This window comes from Stegodyphus dumicola, chromosome 6 (assembly GCF_044657685.1).
Source record: "Stegodyphus dumicola isolate Sdum_Otavi_A_Nest chromosome 6, ASM4465768v1".
NCBI lineage: Eukaryota > Metazoa > Arthropoda > Arachnida > Araneae > Eresidae > Stegodyphus > Stegodyphus dumicola.
In genome coordinates this window covers 75,503,455-75,524,126 of record NC_140773.1, presented here as the reverse complement: position 1 = coordinate 75,524,126, position 20,672 = coordinate 75,503,455, and the positions used below count along the sequence as shown (strand labels likewise).

Genomic DNA, 20,672 nt, shown 5'->3' with positions numbered 1-20,672 from the left:
AATAATTATGATTCAAATGTATTATTTTAAAATTCAGATGGTTTCAGTAGTCTTGAAATACATTTTTATTGTTAGAAATCTCTCTGGTGTTTTGCTGCTCAGAGTATGAAACACAGTTCAAATCCAGTCAAAATCATGAAATTATTTCGGTGTGTAATTTTTGTTTGTATTTATTTTGCCAATTCCTTTGAAGAAACATTTATTAATTGTATGGGCATAGAATGTATTATTTACTTTCTTCAAAGTAAAAATAACATACTGATCTTTCTCAAGTTATATATTTATGTAGTAGTATTAAGATTTTAGATAGTAAAACAGTATCTTTTAAGAAAAGTTTAAGACATTGTTATGCACTATTAAAGTACAAGTTTTATGTAAAAGCAAAATACATTATGATCTTTTGCTGTTGGTTATCTTATTTTCTAAAGTTATCAGGTTTAGAGATATCTTTAGGTTTTCTTTGTGGATTTTAATTTATTTTGTTAAAATGTTCTCTTTTTATTTTGAATTCTTAAGTCCTTTATGTAATAATAGGTATGAGGAATACATAACTTCACTGATTTCAATAGTATTCTTTGAACTTCATTAATTTTTCATTAATATGTTTTCATAACATTATGCTTATGAGATAAAATACTATCATGCGAAAATTTTAACAGAATATATCAGCAGATAAAATATATAATTAGTGAAGCGCTTGCAGTCACCCCTGATTCAGAAAGATTGCTTTTGTCATGACAGTAGTACTGTCAAGGTTAAAATGACTGCATTAGAACTTTGGTTTATATTTTTTTCGCAGCCTATTTGTGTAGAACAGTTCTCTTGATTCCTCACCACTGCATGATATTAATATAAATATTTTAAATTGATGTTAGCATAAGTATTATAAAATTTTCTTGCTCTGCTAATAAGTATTGATTGCATAATATTTTTTAGTGATTCTTAAACTGTCGAAGTGGCATGACTATTTTTATTGCTCAAGAAATTTGTTTCATTTTATCTATACCTTGTTTCTTAAAGTATTTTTCCTATTACATTAACAATGCAAAGATTTTGAAAGCAGTGAAGTAAATCATTGCACAAAGAAAAGAAATACAAGAAATACAATATGTCTTATTTAAATACAAGCTGTATCCTTAAACAACTCGACAAATTAAAAGAGTACATGATAAAATAAAAAAAAGTGAAAGAATAAATGTATGTTTAGAAAGTATTATTAAAGGTCATATCAACTATTATTAAAGTCTGTATAAACTGGCTATTTTATCATTTGCATATCAAAATACTGGAGTCATTTTCATTTGCTGAGACATTGTACAAAAAAATTTGCTTCGATATGGAACATTGTTATAAGATTAAATTTGCTACAAATTATATTAATCTGCTACCAAAATGCTAGGGATGATTCGAACAGTGTATGGTGATGCATTATTATCCAGAGCACAAGTTTATAAATAATACAATCCCTTTTAAATATGTATGCAAAAGTGTTGAAGATGAACCAAAGGTAGGGGGTCCTTCAGCTTCAAAGAATGAGGAAAATATGAAAAAAATTAGCTCTTTGGTAAAAGCTGATAGACTTATAGTAACTTGGCAACCTTCAGATATGCTCAGGATAAGAAAGAAATCTGTAGGTTAATTTTAATTGAAAATCTGAAAATGAGGCATTGTGCTCGATTTATGCTTGGGTTTTAAGAGAGCAGCAAAGAGAAGAAGGAAAAGCTTGCTGTGAAGATTTGCTGTCTACTGCAAGACAGGACAATTTCTTAAAGTATATCATAGAGGGAGATGAGACATAGTGTCTACAATACGACACAGAAACAAAAAGACAAAGCACACAGTGAAACAAACTTATATCCTCCCATACAACAACAACGAGAAAAGACATTAATAATAAAATCAAAGACTAAGCTGATGCTTGCATTTTTTGATTCCAGAAGACTTATTCACATGAAAATCAATCAATTTATCAGTATTTTTACAAGGGGGTGCTTTTTTGATTAAGAAGCTTGATTAAGGCTGGTTAGGGAAGAACTTTTTAATTCTGGCCAAAAGTTTATTTTACATGATAAAGTTTGGCCCAGACATCACTTTCTGTACAAAAGTATATTGCTAAACATTCAGTTGTGATAAATCGTCCATATCCACCTGAGTATTTACTTTTCCTGAAGCTTAAGATGGCTGTTAAAGGGCAGAGATTTAAAAATGTCTCGGATGTTAAATCAAATGTTATGCATATTTTATGAACAGTTAATTCCATAGCCTATAAACTGTGTTTTGATGGAAAAAAAAAAAAAAAAAAAGTGTAGCATCCCCTAATGATTATTTAGAAGGAGGTAAATTTATTTGAAGGTTAGTTATGTTTTTCTTATTTATAAGAAACCGTCCAGTTACTTTATTGGTAGAGCTGTAAAATGTATCATTTAAAATTTTCTAAGGGTTTTAGAATTTTTCCTTGAAACAGCAAATAATTAATTTTGAGGAAGGAAATCTGTGCATTGCAGTGTGAGGACAAATAATGGGTTTCTTCTTTATAATGTTCATATTTCTAGCTCAAATTTAAACTTTCATGTTGTATGAGGTTTTTGAGCTCATTGAATGTTGCTTTAAAGCATATTCATCATTTGTGTTAAATTATTTTTATTTATTTTCTTCTTTCTTCTTAGGATTCACTTCAGGAATTAAAGAGGCAGTTACATAAACATCCATCTATATTACCTGTTGATTTTGATATATGTCCAACTACTGGAGAGTTACTGCTTAATTTGCCAGCTGACCCTATTCCCTTACAAAATTCAGATTCCTATGAACCTAGTTCTGATGCTGAACAAAATTATGATTATGATGGACATGTTGGCAAAACTAGATTAGGTGTGAAATCAGATGAAATGGAACCGCATTCGAATGAGGTTTGTTTTTGTTTTTTTCCTCTTGTATAATAGTATTATATTCTTGATAATTGTCTACTTTTGAGAATTCTTTATTTATGTAAATGTAAATGAATCAATCTAAATAAAAAATTAAGTACTTGTAATTACAAAACTTAATTAATTGAATGTTTTTAATAATACTTAATTGATAATACTTTTAATAATACTTTATATAATAGTATTATATTCTTGATAAATGTCTACTTTGAGGATTATTTATTTATGTAACACATAAATGAATCAATTTAAGTAAACAATTAAATACTTGTAGTTACAAAACCTAATTAAATAATCGGATGCTTTTAATAATACTTAATTGAAAGTTTAAAAAGTGAGACAAGTACCGGAAATTAGAAATTTTCCTTTGCTTTTTTATGTAGTTTTTGGTTTCAGTATTTTGGGTATATTACAACATATTGCAGATGTACCTTATTATATTAGGAAGAAAACAACCGTATATTCAGGATGAGATATAAAAGTTAACTCCTCATTAATTTAGAACAACAGATTCTGAGAAGCAGAAATATAGAGCTGTGATTCATAGTACATATAATAGTGTTATTTATGATGCCTTAATGTCACACATTCGTGTATTCTATGTATGCACTGAAACTTCATTTAATCATGACATTTATGCAATTTCACTTACCAACTATACATTTGAATAGTTCAGTAGCTATTTTGTTGGAAAAAGGAGACTACAGTCTTTGGTTGAAATTTAGTTTTATTAATTTTATTTAAAATTAGTTTATAAGTTGATTAAAAATTAATGATTCACAGATATGCATTGATTGCAGTGGAAATTTATTGATTCATATGTATTTTTGTCATATCCATAGAAAACTGGAGCTACCAACTCTTCGAGTATCATTGGGAGACTCCTAGTTTTTTTATAATCATATCTTGTGGTCTCCTGATAATTACCAAATTTCTCAGTTTTTACTTTTTAACCTTTATTAAGGAAAATGTTTTCCTCATTGAATAACATTTATTGAATTACTGAAAAAAATCAAGCAGATTCCATTCCTCCCATCCTTAGCTTTTTTCCAAATAATTTTTCTCATTAAATTTTATTTGATCTAAATTGTCTGATCTACCGTAGACATTTGTAGAACTTTTTATGAAGTTGCAACCAGTGTTTAATCAGTTAATATTAGTATTTAATTTTGTTTTACACCAATAAATAGTGCACTATTAAGTTTACCCTAACAATAAGTATGTTCATAAATTATTACTCTTATTTTCATTGTATTTAAAGTCAAAGTAATTTAAATCAGATACCACCCGGTGGTGAAGTGGCTAGCACGCCGCACAGCTGCATCGCAGGTCCGGGGTTTGATCCCCAGGTTGGGCAAGGTTGATTCAGTCATCCGTTAAGTGGGCCAATAAAATGACTATTACTATTTCCCATGGGGACTAAATACTGGGGGTCATTCAAGTTCAAATTTCAAAATTATTTCTTCTAAAATTTCTAATTGTTCTCACTTATTATTTATGTAATATGGTTTTGCATCCTAATAATTAAAATTCAAGTTTATTATATAAAATAACAACAGGTGGAACATTTGTGAATCAGATGTCAAATAATAGAAGTCAGACACTAATCTTGAATTTTGTATTAACACAATGTCTCTTTTTCTGTACGAGTGATTAAGTGTGTTAAATGTAAGTTTAATTTTATTGCTAAAAGAATATTAAATATGTAACAAAATCTCTCTCAACTGGCAACAGTGGGACTTCTGAATGAAAGATTTTTCTTTATAATTGAATAATATTCTCAGAACTTACTTGCTTATGCTTTGCTATTTCATCTGTAGAAATTGCAGCATCCAATGTCTGTTGGTAGTGCTTTTGATTTGTCAACCACAATTAAATAAAGAATGTTGAAAATCATACAGATTATTTAAAATTGAAACAACATGATTTTATATTTCAGAAAAATAAAATTAAACAACACTTTAAAATTACTGTATTTTTTATTTTGTGAAAGCTGCAAATTTCTTAGTATGGCGACATATAACTTTGAATGTCTGCTTGCTTACACAATTGTCACTGAAATTTTAAAAAATTTGCTTTGTATACAATTTAGATTCATAACAATGGGAGGGTTATATTATTTTAATTATCCCAAAGGGCATTGGCCCAGAAGGGCTATTAATTTCATTTTGGCATTTTGCATTGATTCACTATAAACGGCGTATGACTTTTCAAATTGTTGCCACCAAATATTATTGCCTTGTATTATATTTAAAGAAATTAAATAATGAAGAATTTGCATAAATGTATGTATGTTTCTGACATTGGGATAAAACAACGGTATCTAGAGCCATCAAATTTTGAATAATGTATGTCGCCACACTAATATGGGCATCTGGAAGCCCGAATTTAGAATTTGTTTTATTATCTATTTCATACTTTGTAAAGCATTTATGAGTTTTTGATTAAAAAACTAACAAGAGCAATGGCAACACAGTACAAAAAGAAAAATATTTTTATCTCCAGTGCGCGAGACTGAGAATCGGAAATTCTAAAGATATGCTGTTTTTAAATTATATTGTGATAATGCTGTTGAATTTTATGGTTTAAGTGCAATATTTAATAAATAAAGGCAACACACAAAATGTTAAAAAAAGCCCTTTTGGGCATAATTTAAAAATCTGTAAACTTTCAGATTTTTTTAAAAATTCATTTAACAGAATTAAATTTTTGCGACCTCCAACATTTCACTTTGCAAACCCTTTTGGGGTCATGACCCACAGTACTAGTCTACATCCATCTAAGACAGCACTTCCTCCTCACTCTCCAAATATGCAAATAAATCTAAGACATCTGACATCATGCCAAATGTGTTTTAAAAACAAGAGACTCTTTATCACTCAATTTGTCATGTACAAACATGATCATTAGCTACAATTTACACCAGCAATGAAGAAGAGTAATTTTTTTAATAACTTTGCAGGAAGTAGAGAATTTAAATACAAATTAAATATGGTTTCTTTCAGTGTGAATTGTTTCTGAAAATTGTGGAATCTACTTTCTAAGTTCTCATATGGATACCTAAAAGGGATTGATAGTTTGTTCATCTTTACATTCTGGATAATTTGTTGATTCAGTAGCTGGATAAAGTTTGTTACATTGGGCGACAGAAACATAACATAATACAAATGTTTTTAACAGTAAAGTTGTTAAATTGTTAGCCCATTACATATATTTTTATCTCATTGGGCTAAATTTTGGATTTAAATTTTGAAAAGTGTCGTTATTTTGATATTGCGGACTGACTGGGTGGCAGTTACAAGGGATTTTACTATTTATCATTTGTGTTCGTAATTTTAAAATTGGAATAAGCTAATTATAAAGCTATATAATAGGGCCTAAAATGGTTGCTGCTTAAAAAAGTAATTTTTTGTAGAACTAGCCACTTGGATGGCAAACCACCTAAATATTTATTATAAAAGAGAAAAATATGTGTAATGATTTTAAGGATTCCAACTAATGTAATTTTATGGGTTCGAGTAGTAATTAATAACATAATTGAATCATCATTTATTGCTTTTAAATTGCTTAGTTCTTGTTAATTAATAATAGAATAAATTTGGAAGATAAATTAAATATCTTAACATTTGCTGAATGACAACAATCTTTCATGTGGAAGATAGAAATATTTTAAATTGGACAATGGCACCACATATTTCTTCTAAATCACTGACTTTGTAGATTAAATTCAAAAGATAAATGTGTTGCATTTTCCCAAGTGGGAACACACTTCTTTTATAAAAGAGCTTTCTGATTAAATTTGAAACATAAATGTTTGCTTTTGAAAGTGACAGCACAAAGCTTTTATATCGCTGAGTTTTTATTCAGAAGTTCTCACACAAAATATGAAATTCAAAATTTGAGCTTCAAGGTACATATGTTTGGGTGGAAGATTATGTGTATTTAAAGTTTGGTGTCTGTCTGTAGGTGCCATTGTTTCTTCATAATGTGATTAAAGACAAATCTATTGTGTTTTGCCGAGACCACCAAATTCCTTTTATATTGGAGTTTTTCTGATGAAATTTGAAACGAGAGTATTTTACACTTTGTGGAATGGCAACACAAAGGCTTTTAAATCATTGAATTTATAGTGAAGTGTTTATTAAATTCATGCAGAATAAAAAGTAAACAAAACAAATGTGCAATTTAAAATTCGGGCTTTTTACATGTTCAGGTGGAGGACAATATGTGTTCAAAATTTGGTGGCTTTTTAAAGGTTGCCATTTTTCCACAATGTGAGGAACATATATATGTGCATACAGATTCTTCATTATTTAATAGTAGAGATAAAAAAGGTTTTAGCATCTATCAATTGATGCCAAAACTAAATAAACCAAATAGTTTTCTGTTGTTGGAAGGAAATGCATAATCTTTGAAACCAGCATCCCTCCTTCTGTAAAACTTTCTTCTCATAGCATGATCTTTCATTGCAGCACTATTTCAGTGTTTTCACTGTCTGTCATTTTGTAACTACCCAATCATGTAATCCTTTAAAAAAGGGGGGGAAGGGGAGAGACTTTAGTACTTCTGTAAAACAGCAACTAAAACTGGAATGAACATCATTTTTCTTTCTTATTTATGGTAAGTATTGTATGTAAATAAGAAGGAAGTATTCTTTTGTAAATAAATATCTATATACTGATACTTCTTATTTACAGTGTCATTGCATATATACTAGTAAGGTGAAATAAACAATTTACCACATTTGGTACTTTGGCCCTTTGTTAACTGAAAAGTACCATTATTATTATTATTTTTTTAATATTATAATGCTGTGTATTTGAATTCTTTATTCTTCTGGAATTGGAATATAAAACACAAGTTGGTAGAAACACCCATGTGGGAAAAATTCTAATTTGTGCAAACATATTGGAATTCTGTCACTGTTTGCTTGTTATAACTTTTATTTTAACACCTTCAAATGCAAAATATTTTTCTAGATATAATTTATAAAAATTTCAAATTTAATCTGTAAAAATTGTTTTAGATGTCATCAATCATTGGTGCACCACCAGAATATGTTTTGTCACCAATCACTACTGAAAGTTATGCGGAAGAATTCCAGCGTACTATAGATCAAGGTGCTCAAGGCAGAGAAATTCATACTTTGCAGCTATTTAAACCAGAGGGAAGCAGTTTGGGTTTCAGTGTTGTTGGTCTACGATGTGAACAAAAAGGAGAGCTTGGAATTTTTATTCAAGAGATTCAGCCAAGTGGAATTGCAGGAAGGTGAGTGTATAAAATTCAACCAAAAAATTCCATTTCAATTTCATATGACTAAATTATATCAGATATAAGTATTCATCATAATTAATTTGTTAGACTTCTCAGATGAAAACTATTGATTATTTTGTTTTCATTTATGTCAACAAATAATGATCTATTGTATCGACTTAATGTTAGTAAAGATTTTGAATAGGACACTGTGATAATTTTCTTAGAATTTCCGTTCTCTAAGCAAGCTTCACTAACGATTTATGGGATACAAGTGGTGTTTTATTTAGTTTATAAGTCTGTTTAAATTCACTTAATAAGACCACTGAACACTAATAATTTACCCCAGAATTCATTCAGAAGCTGAATTGGTTGAAGTTAATATGGCTGAAGTTTATTTCAGAAGCTGAATATATGGTTCTATATGGTTTTCTTTATTTTGATTTAAAAAGAAGAGCAAATGTTTTTAGAAAACCTTTTACCTTTTATAACAGATAAACCGTGCATATTTTGTCAAAATAAGTAAAATATTTTTTGGTTATACATATTTACATCTTTAATAGCCAGTTGTCTTAAAACTATTTGAGGATTTTTTGAAAATTAAGTGGCACCTCAGCATAGGAGTTTAATTCATTCCGTAACTGAGCATATAAGCCAGTCTGTTTTTAGTATCCTGAAAAACCCATTGAAATAAGTTTAAATAACATTAATTGGTTTCAACCATCCAATCTACCACCTCAATTTTTGTGACTGTATAAATAAAACAATAAAAATTATAATGCAAATGTGTATAGGAGAATGTAAAGAAATAAAGTATTTTTGTATTGTTACTGTACTCTAATTATGTGTGTCATGCCTTCGTTATTCTTTATTTATTTAATTTTTTTTTTGGCTACATTTTTCTCCACTATTTCTTCACTTTTTACTAAAGTACATTTCAATAGAAACTTGTTCAAAGAAATTTATTTCATCTTCTCTTTAATAACAACAGTGTTCATTAAGTGTCATTGAACAGTGCTATTGTGCCACATGTTGCTATTTTTATGGGATATCTTCAATGTTTGATAGGTGCACATGATTGTAAAATACGAGAAGGCTGTGCAGGTGTAATTTATTTTCCTCCAGGTACTTTTAAACAACAGAACCAAAGACTAGGTTGATCTACTCTGAAAAAACTTGCCTGATGATGTACACCTTTGAATTTGCCTTTCATATAATCTGGAGTTTTCTTCTATAATTTTATAGACTTTAGATGCTCTGGTGTTTTCTAATTGGCGCATGTGAGTAGTGGCTTTATTTTGGAGTCTCCACTTGGATTTGTACTCCGTGTGAAGGTCAATCTATTTGTAATGGGTTTATAGGCTGCATGTTTGTCTCCTCTATTGTTACATGTCTGCCTTGGCATCCTCTTCCAGAAGAGCCTTGGCTCATTATAACTGTAGACTTGCTGGGCAATATACCTTTCGGCTTCTATTAGTGCCACAAAAATTTGAAAGGACTCTTTGGCTGCCTTCATGTCTGGACCTGTTGCTTCACCATGCTTGAATTCCAGTTTGCCTTTTAAAATTTTTAAACCAGCCATAACTTGCCTTGAATCTGGATTCAGATTAATTGTTTGAAGAGCTTGGAGAGTCATCTCCAAATAACTACCTCAGCAAATTGGTGTATATAACTTGCACCTTCTCATAGATGATACCTTGATCATGGTATTTCCTTTGCGCTGCTTCATCTTCAGCCATAGCTATTTAACAGCTTCTCTTTCTCTTCATTTGTAGAAGTTTCCTCTTTTGAGATTAGTGTAATGCCCTTAGCTTACAGCTATTATTTCCTCCTTCTACTTCAGTATATGCATATTCTATGCATATTTCAGAAATACATCTTAATAATAATGGGAAAATAACAGCCCAAACACATGAGCAAGAAAATGAGCTCAAAATATTAAAGAGGTGCTTCTGGTATAAGGTAATCACGTAAACTGAACCAGCAAGCTTACTGTTCGGTTTGTTTACAGTGTCAATCAGTAGCAGCACAGGGAACTTTATATATGAGAAATCTCGTGATTAGAGGTACCACTATATGTATATATATATATATATAGAGAGAGAGAGAGAGAGAGCAAAAATGTTAAGCAATTGAAACAAAGTATTAGCCAAAGATTTCTTTAAAATAATGAAAAAAAAAATTTTTTTAAGCTCTTAGGATAAATTGCAAATTAATTATGCAAAGTTTAATGCTTTAAACAGCCTAATCAGGAGGTGATTGTTTAAAACATTAAACAAACATAATTAAAGGTGTTCTGAACACACATTTTGTTCTTCTTAACTGTTTGAGTGAACAAAAGCTAAAAATAATTTAAATATATGCACAAACAATTTTTTTACAAAACTTATTACTTCCATTCTCAAAGAGTCAAGAATATGCCCCAATCTGAATTTAGACTTTGAAAGAAAGAAAGAAACAAACAAAAAGGACATTGCTGCATAAAAATAAAAAATAAATAATTCTCTAGATTTAAAAATGTCAATTTTACAATCAAAAGTACAATAGCCAAATTATGCTAAAAGACTTAATTTTGAATATTCTGGTCTTCTAGAGTAACATTTGTTGTCATTTGGCTAAAAGTACGTAATAAAAATTAAATTGCTTTTTCTGTAACGTTAGTGAAACTAATGAATTAATTAGTTACTGAAGGTGAAAAAAAAACAGCATTTTTTTAATATACTGTACTATTTATTACCTATTAGCTATGGAAAAATCTTAAAAGCAACTAAAAGGGATAAATGTAATTAAAAAATAAAACAACAAAACTGTTAAACAATAAAATACATAACTTATGTAAATTTCTAAAAGGATGAATAGCAGTGCTCATCAAACTATGGCAAAAATCATTGCAGAAAAATGAAAAAACCGTCAGATGTTAAGATTGGTGTTCTTGACATTGTACTTTTAAGGAATAAACTAAGCTAAGGTTTATTATAATGAGGTGAGAAATTTGGCATAGAATTAGAAGACTGATAATTTATTCTGAAAGAGAATATTTTGAGACAGTGGTCGAAATTAGGTTGCCTAAAAAAGGAAGCAGGACTGGGGAGGCTGGACAAAATGGCAGCAAGAAAGAAATATAAAAAAATTAATAGTCTGACAAAAAGTTACGGAAATTGAAGATAATAAGATTAAAGTAAAAAGTCTTCACTCAGTTTGCCTGTAATAAAATCAGAAATAAAGCCATCCTGTTTAATATGAGTGTAAAGGCAGAATCATTATACAGAAATTGTACGCATAAAAAAAAAAAAAAAAAAAAAAAAAAAAAGAGTTAAATACAGTATTTACAAAACTCAAATCTATACACGTAGGACATGCCCATGTAAACTGTATTTATAATTACTTTTTGTGCCTCCTATACATGTGCACTGTGTAAGAGGACCAGATGATGATGGCATAAATGAAGAGAGGGGAAAAGGAAAAAAAAAAAAAAAAAAAGATTTTCTCCCTCAAAAGCTTTAATTTTTTAAATCTTTATTTTTTAAAAACATGTAAATAAATTAAGTGCAGCTGTTTTAATGTCTCTTTCTGCCTGTAACATTTATTAGCTGTTTCCATTTTCCCCCTTCTTTTGTGATAATAAATTGTCTTGTTTTTTCAATTTTGATGTAGTAGGATGATAACTTGTATTTCATTGATTTTTGTAGAAATCGGGAATACTGCAGCTCTAGAAGAATTGCTACTGCGTTTGTTATTGACATTTAGATTCAACGTAATAAAGCAGTTTTAGATAGGTTATTTTACATCTTGAGTACATGACCCGATGAACAGTTTTTGAGAGGGAGCATGTATTTTAGATAGATGTGATCCATATTCACATATTTTGAATGCAGTTTGGAAGTGTATTTGGAGGATGGTTTTCTTTTCATGCATCCTTTGTATGAACCCTCGTACCAAGAATGACAAATTAAAAGACAAATCAAAATTAAGTTTAACAAAGATCATAGTTAACAGATTCATTCTGACATATGTTTTGCTGCATAATCATTAAAAAATTTCCTAAATTATTAAACTATCTGTTGCTTACAGTTAAATATATTTAGGCATTAATCATGTTTTTTTATTACATAATATTTGTACGAGAGTGACTATTAAACCACCTTCTTTGCTTTTAAATCATTTTTGTGAAATCATTTTCTTTGGCTTATTATTATTAGCTTTATTTCAATTTTCGTTTAATTTTAAGGCAAATGATTGAATGTAATTTTTTTTTTTTTTTTTTTTTTTTTTTTGTTTGTTTGTTTGTTTCTGTACAGGAGAGAATTCAGTACATTAAATTTGTCATTTTTGAATAATTGTAACTGCTACATGAGTAAGCAGTTGAATCAGAATTCTGAAAATATGAAACAGTCTTAAAAGCTAACTGAACTCTGAAATAGGAATATGATATAGTAAAACTAGTAATAGCTACAGTAAAATTAGTGAAAGTTTTTTAGCAATTAAAAAAAATTTTGATTCATTTTGACTTCACGTCATTTTTTTTCAGTCTGCAGTAAAACATTGTACTTCCTTATTATTAAGGCTTATGTTATTTAAATCACACCAAAAGCTTTCTCATTAATGAATTGTGCCAAAGCAAAAACCCTGCTCAGAGCAAATCAAACCATCACCAAATGATCGGTAGACCTAACTGCAGTCATTTAAAATTTGCCCCTTAATAGAAGAGTTTTGAATAGGTTTGCTGCTTTGGAGCAGTCCATTAAAAAATATTTCTTGGCACTATTTAAATAATTTCTGCTGTGATAATAAAGAAGTATCCAATGCCTTGTCATTTTAATGTCTAAGTTAGAAATGTGTTTAATTGTAGCTATTGATAATTGTTTATTTTGAAATGTGGGTGAAGTTTGTAAACACGAACAAAATTCTTTAAATTTCTGTTTTTAAAATATCTAATTACATTTAGAATACCTGTTGTGCATTTGAATGTTTATGCCAGGAAAATTTATATAAAAGTTTTAAAGGTTTATGGCTGTAGAATTATGGTTCTTAGATTATGATCAGTTTTTAAAATGTACCTTTCTAAAGAGTAATATCGTCAAGCAGCCTATATGTTTTTATTTTTGTAATTTTTGAATGACTATAACAGTATTATTTGGGATAGTCTCTCTCTCTCTCTCTCTCTTTCTTTCTTTCTTTTTTTTTCTTTTTCTTTCTTTTTTTTTTTTTTTTTTTTTTTATATGTCTGAGTTTTTTTTTTTTTTTTTGAAAAAGGTTGCTCTGAAGTATAAATTTTATAATAAATACAAACTTTATTTAATTAATTCTTTCAACAAGCAATTTATTTTATGTATATTTCACTATGCAATTAAGTTTTCAATCTCTTTTAAATACCTTAGTTAAAAGTCAAACTGTGTTATAGTTTTATATGTTATGAGCCTGCAAGCATCACTGTGCTGATTCCTGTAGCTGCTTCTTGTTGCTCGATAAATTTAATGGCAATTTCTAGAACTTGAACTCTGTCGTGTGAAATTTAGTGATCCTTAACAGCTAGTTCTTTATCTTCAATATAATTTTCATTGCAGTTGAGAAGAACTGTAATTTCTTCATTAGTTATTTCATACTGATCATCACTTTTCATCCAACTTTCAATTTCTTGCAAAGATGCATCTTCATATCCAGAGATACAGTAGTCTGAAGGTAGAATGGTTTCTTCGATTTTATTTGTGCCATCTGTTTTTGGCTTTTCATCATTACCTAACAGCTTTTTCCATGATTTGACAGTTATAGCTCTTATGTTAGGCTCGTGCAACCTAAGCATCATTGCGTACATTTATTAGTGGTTTGTGTTGAGCGTGATGGTTACATGGTAGGATTTGTAAAGAAGATTACTGGATGTAAATCAATAAAAAAGGTTTTAATTGGTCCTTTCCGTAGACTGAATAGGATAGATGAACATCATACGTCAACCTCTGACATATGACTGAAGCAAGATGAGAAGAACAAGTGATAACTTGACAGTGATAATTTCTGTCTCATATTGTTTGGATCTACTAGGCATTATATCTGTCACAGATGTTTGAGTGCAAGTTGATGTTACTTCGTAGTAGATAAAGCCTGGACTGGAATCTCATGCTATAAAAGACTCCTATTATGCCCCTCCTGTCATTGATGTCAGTATATGATACATTGCAATGGAGAGAACCACAGCCGTGATCATATCCAGGATGACAACCACACATATAGCCACATCAGGATCATGCATAGTTGTGGCTTTTGCGGATGATTATATAGTTTTGCCTTTCTTATCATTTTCAGGACTGCACAGATATAAAGGGGAATCCAAATTTCCAATAACATTGATGCATTTTAATTTTTCAGTCGTGTTTCGCCCCTTTTCAGTTTTTTCTCTCTCTCTTCTTGCAATAGTTCCTTTTTATTGTTTCCAAAATATTCTGATTCATAGGTTACCATATAGCAGTTACATTTGGGAGGGGCCAGAAGCATTACCTTAATGTCACCATCTTGAAGTTTTGCATCAGGGTGCATTGGAGCATGATTTGGTTTCAAAAAGCTTTTCTGGGTAAATTATTTTCTTTAAAACACTTCTTTGTTGAAGGATTGAATTCCTTAAAGAACCAGTCTTTGAAAATTTCACTGCTTATCCGTGCATTTTTCTTACTGTAGACTTTATTTACATGAAGAGGATTTTTTGAAACTTACGCTAGTATTCTAGGATTTTGGGACTTTCCAATCATTACAAGGTCCATTTTAAAGTCTGATATATACAAGGCATATTTGGAAACTAAGTACCGTTTTGAAAAAAAAAAAATAGTAAAACAATTTTTTTGAATCCAATTTTATTTTTACATGAAAATATATGTCTTAAACTATTTTTCAACATGGTTTCCGCTAATGATCAAACACTTGTCATAGCGGGTGACCAGTTTTTGTATACCGTAGTCAAAGAAACTTCCCGCCAGTTTCGATAACCACGACTCCACAGCATTTTTCATGTCATCGTCAGATCCAAAGTGCTTGCCACCAACTCGCGCTTCATGTGCAGGAACAAGTGATAGTCGGACGGCGCCAAGTCCGGGCTGTACGGCGGGTAATCGAACTGCTCCCAATGAAACTGTCAAATTAATGATTGAGTGACACCAGCAAAATGGGGACGAGCATTGTCATGGAGCAACACGATTCCTTTACTGAGCATTCCTCTTCGTTTGTTTTGAATGGCACGCCTTAGTTTTGTTAAAGTCTCACAATATCGTGCCGCATTAATGGTTTCATCTCTGGGAAGAAATTCAGTAAGCAAAACGCCTTTCCTATCCCAGAAGACAGTGCACATGATTTTTTGTGATGACATTGTCACTTTGAACTTTTGTTTCTTCGGAGAATGAGTGTGTCTCCACTCCATCAATTGTTGTTTCGATTCTGGTGTGAAATGACGCACCCAAGTTTCATCACCTGTCACTATTTGGTTGAAAAATTTTCTTCCTCATCACTGTACCACGTGAGAAATGTCAGGGCACTACCAAGTCGCTTTGTTTTGTGAGCATCAGTGAGCATTTTTGGAACCCATCGGGAACACAGTTTGTGATAATTCAAGCGGTCAGACACAATTTCGAACAAAACAGTACGTGAAATTTGTGGAAATGCCTCTGAAAGAGTTGTCATTGTGAAGCGTCTGTTCTCATGAATTGCTTCATCAACTTTCCTTACCAAACCATCGGTGACAACAGAAGGCCGACCACTCCGAGCCTCGGCGTGGACATTTGTTCGACCTGCATTAAATATTCTTACCCACTTTCTCACCATTCCATCACTTATCGCGTATTCACCGTAAACTTTTGTAACTTGACGATAAATTTCGGCCAGTTTAACATTCGTCGCGTTCAAAAATTTAATCATGGCACGAATCTCACAGTCAGCGGGAGAACTAATTGTCTTAAACATTTTGAATGTGCACAGCAAACTGAAAACACAACATAGAGCAATCAAAATGGCGACAATTGAATGTCAGTGAACAAGAAAGGCTAGTGAGCATGCACGGGACGCCTATCACAGTGCTGCGACGGCGCTGGAATGAAACGGTACTTAGTTTCTGAATATGCTACGTAACATTACTGCTTGCTAAAATTGTCAGCTTGTCCTCATTACACTTATAGCCAGGGGGTGCCTCTTCAGTTATAGTTGCAAGACTAAGTTTGGTTCTGTTCTTTTATTAGATAATATTTTGTAATTAATGTCTGACTCATCACATATCTACATCATAAAGTTAAATATCTGATCATCCATTAGACTTCCAGTTTCAATTAATTTATGAGATATTTCTTGAATGCCTTCATTTCTTCAAAATTCGCTAATGGTTTTTCCTTACAAACAAACACTTAACTGACGAATACCATAGAATTTCTTCCGTTGATCAAGCCATCTGGCATTTGCTGTAAAATCTGGGTCCCCGTCATTGAAATCTTTATGAAATGTCTCTCCTTTTGCTATAAAATAGGTCCTAAAATAGACATGCTTTTGATGTGTAAACTAAATATATGAAGCTTCATTCACTTTTTCATAGTCACATTTTTTCATAGTTTTATTTTAATTTTAACACCATTTCTTTATTTGTTTCCTTTTCTAGTCTCCTTACCCGTCCAATGTCAGAGTCATCAGCAACTTTCTGTGCTGTCTTTTCTTTGCCTAGTTTCTTGATTGCCTCGAGTTTTATTACCATTGCTACAACAACTTTCTTTCTTTTCATTGCCGTTCTTTCTGTACTTGCCTAAATTTTAACCACCACAACAATGTTTGTCAAATTAGGCACATACGGATGAACAGTAACAGATTATAAACCAGTCAATATACAGAGATAAACTGTGCTCCACTGACCGACACATAAGTCAGATGGGTGTACGTGTGCAGACAGGGAACAGATATATGAGTCAGATGGGGTAGTGTAGATGGGTGTGTCATGTCATAGAGTTGGGGCATAACAGCATCAATTACAGAATAAAAAAGAGAAAGAAAAAAGGACTACATTCACAACTTGCAGTTCTTGTTTGCTGAGTGATGCTTTTTTTTTTTTTATGTGTTGGCTAATACAGAATGTCAGATAAGCAAGACTTTTCTGTATTCAAATATTTTAATTTAGTATTTTTAATAGAAAGCTAACTTGATAATTTTTTATTTCTTCAGATAGACTTTTTTTTTTCAATAGAAATATCAAAACTGAGCTTACCTTTTCTTTTTGAGATGGCTGTTCCCCTTGTATGGTGAATTAGAAACAAAACCATACAATACAGAGGCCCAGGGCTTAATTTCTAAGATTAGAAGTGCCGGAGCCCTATGGAAGACCGTCAGCAGAGAGGAACAAGAGTAAATAAATAAATAAAATGACAATTAAACTCATTTTCAAATTAAATAGTTAATTATTATCAAATTAATTAATAGCTATTTAATCAATGTTTATAAATTGTTATTTAATCAATAATTATTATATAATTAATTAGAATTTAAAAGAGATAAATTGAAATTTAATATGCAATTTTTAATATAATTTTATTGTTAAAATAAAATTTTCAAGATAAAATTTCTACTGAAATTGTTATTCAACTACATAAAAGAAGTGCCGCAGCTTTCTTATTCAGGCCTCCAGTGCGTTCCGGCTAGGATTATGATTTATTACAAAAACTAAGAAGCCCCGGAGCAGAGATCTGGTGAGTTCTGGCTCAATTTAAGTTCTGATCGTAGGGGGGGGATGTTCTTTCATCATCACAAAAATTAAATATACTTAAAGTATAGCTGATGAAAATTCCAGGGCGAAACAGAATGAGGGTATGAGTGGGTGGAAACAAAAAATGAGGGGAATGAGGGGTGAGAGAGAACGTTCTCTTTGACCGCTGCTCTCTATTGATATAATTATAGCCATCAAGCAGATGGGTGTCAGTGGTAAATGAGTCCTGAATCGGACTTTTAAATGTAAAGTTGCTGGTTATGCTTTCCCCCATTAGTGGATACTGTAGGAAGACGATGTATAGGATGTGCTTGAGCAGTTTATCTCAGTATTTCACTCTTATTGTACTCACTGTCACTTAATACCCATTTAAGAACACAAATTTTCCTTCCTGCAAGGATAACTAACTGAAAGCATCAATAACAATACATTAGATACAATGGCATGGCGAGAAATTTAGCCGTTCCTAAACAAACTCCCCCAAATTTATTGCTTTTCTTAAAAGGAAAAGTTTCCGCATGTGAGTGAGGAGACTTTACTTGAACGTCTCATGGTCGCATGAGTTTATATTTCTAGGGAAATAGGGTATTGCAAGGTTTGCTTATTGTTAACTAAAATGTTAAGAATTCTAAATTTTGTTCTCTTTAAATTGTGGTTCAGTTTTATAAAAAGAAGTACCGGAGCTCATCTTATTTAGGCCTCTGGTGCACTGTGGCTAAAGTTGTAATTTATCTTAAAAATTGAGAAGCACCGGAGCCAGGATCCGGTGGGCGCCGGCGCAATTTAAGCACTGCAGAGGCCACACATTTATATATATCGAAACATTACATTAATAACACATTACAAAAGTTCTTTTCTCACTTTTTGTCTTTTTAAATTTCTAAAGTAAACAAAAACTACTAGAGTTAAATTGAGGTGTATTGCTGTTCTCATACATGATAATTCTGCATCAAAGTTTTTAATACTCCCGCTTTCAAATTTTGGGAACATTGAGCAAGAACTCAGCACCTTGTCTATATTTTGAAGGGTGTTAAACAACATGTCCAGTACTAGTTTTGACAGGATGATAATCAGGATTGCCTTGCTTTCAGGTAGTTCTACATCTTCTGCAAAATTCGGTGGGCTACACTATTATCACCATCTTGGATGAGTCTAGTCACAAGATCTGCTTTAATTTTAGCTGATCTAGGCACTCTGTCTTTGCTGGTATAGATGAATGTTATTCTTTCTAAAAGGCAGTATAGTCTTTTGATGTTATTAATCCAAATTAAAATGATATCTCCGACACTAGGCACATAACACTTTGCTTCTAGCTATTCTTTGGTGCAAGTGTTGCAGATGGAGTAAATTTTTTTCTGATTCTAGAAAGGGTACGAAATAAAGAATTTGATCATTTCATAGTTAACCATAAATACTGTTTTATAGACCGCAAACACTGGATGTCATACACAAACAGTTGAAAGAATGTGGGGCAGTGCAAAAGGGTATAATAAATGGCAACATGGCACCTAAAGCAAAATGCATGCCACCCTTTTGTATCATATGTATAAAAGTTTATATGGCGAAGATTGCATAACAAAAAATGAAATTTTTTCCAAAATGCTGCAAGATTGCAAATTCATGGCCTCTGTTGAAATTTGAATTGTATTTCATTTATTATATATTTAAAATATATTAATATTACTATACTAAGGAACATCTTATGTATTTTTCTGATGTCCATACATACAATGGAAAAGTACCAAAAAAATTCCTTTCTTTTTGCATTGAAATTGATTTAATAGTTAAAGCATGAGTCGAAAAGCATCTTCAAGTTAGGTTTGATAGAATGCATTGCTTCATTATAAGTTCTTTTCTTTCTCAGTGAAATAAGTAGTTTGTCTGCTTGCATGGAGCTGAATTCTGAAATAGAAATTGATGTGATTTTACCTTCTGCCATATCTTAGATTCTGATTTAATATTAAAATTATCTGTAAGGATATCTATCATTTATTTACTTTTCTTTAATTTTCTGGTGTAATTGTTCTGAAAAGTCTCCAATAACAATTGCACCAATTATGTAAATTTTTTACTGTGCAATTTTATTATTGAATAGAAACTTAAGATTTGTTCCACTATTAAAAACAGCTTTTGTATTGCACCCTTTAAGATTCGGTACACATTAAAGAGGAAAAAATATATATATATATATATATATATATTTAATAAAAAAAAAAAAAAAAAAAAAAAAGGTAAACCTTTAAGGTAATTCATGACGTGGTGGGATACCGCTTGTCCCACTGCACATCTAGAGCAGTGAAATGGCATCTTTGCCTGAGCCTAGGTAGCATGCTTATCTAAAGTGCTAGTTTTAGCAACCAAATGAAAATGCAAGATGTAAAAAACGTTTTTTAATAATTGTCTAGAAAATATTGATCATATTCACAAAATAAAAAATATTTTTTCCAAAAAATTAATAATTAAAAAAAAATTGCTCTCTGTACGGTTTTTCAGATATTTTTTAATGATTTCATAAACAGAAGAAACAGAGAAGATTTTAGCTCCACTACTTTCTTTGCTACAGGTTTAAAAAGGAAGATATTTAGGCCTCATGTTTATTTACATTTCACCTCTCTTTCATCTGCTTGATATATTTTTCTATGGTCAATCAATCACACTTGCATATCTCTTCAGTATTCAATGACATTTCATGTTAGAGTTTAATTTTCTTTTCTTTCGGAAAAAATACTAAATAATATTCAAGTTTTGACATTATTGCAATTTATTAAAAAATATAAATT

At 30.9% G+C, this 20,672-nt stretch overlaps 1 protein-coding gene across 9 annotated transcripts in view; it reads left to right on the top strand.

Moving 5' to 3' along the window:
• Positions 1-20,672, top strand: part of LOC118192223 (multiple PDZ domain protein-like) — a 1,451,385-nt gene that overhangs the window by 16,313 nt on the left and 1,414,400 nt on the right. For all 9 annotated transcript variants that reach the window (XM_085818535.1, XM_085818539.1, XM_085818542.1 and 6 more), the window contains 2 exons: positions 2,667-2,909; positions 7,954-8,195. In XM_085818535.1, the coding sequence (XP_085674661.1) occupies positions 2,667-2,909; positions 7,954-8,195 (485 nt within the window). The remainder of the gene's footprint in view (positions 1-2,666; positions 2,910-7,953; positions 8,196-20,672) is intronic.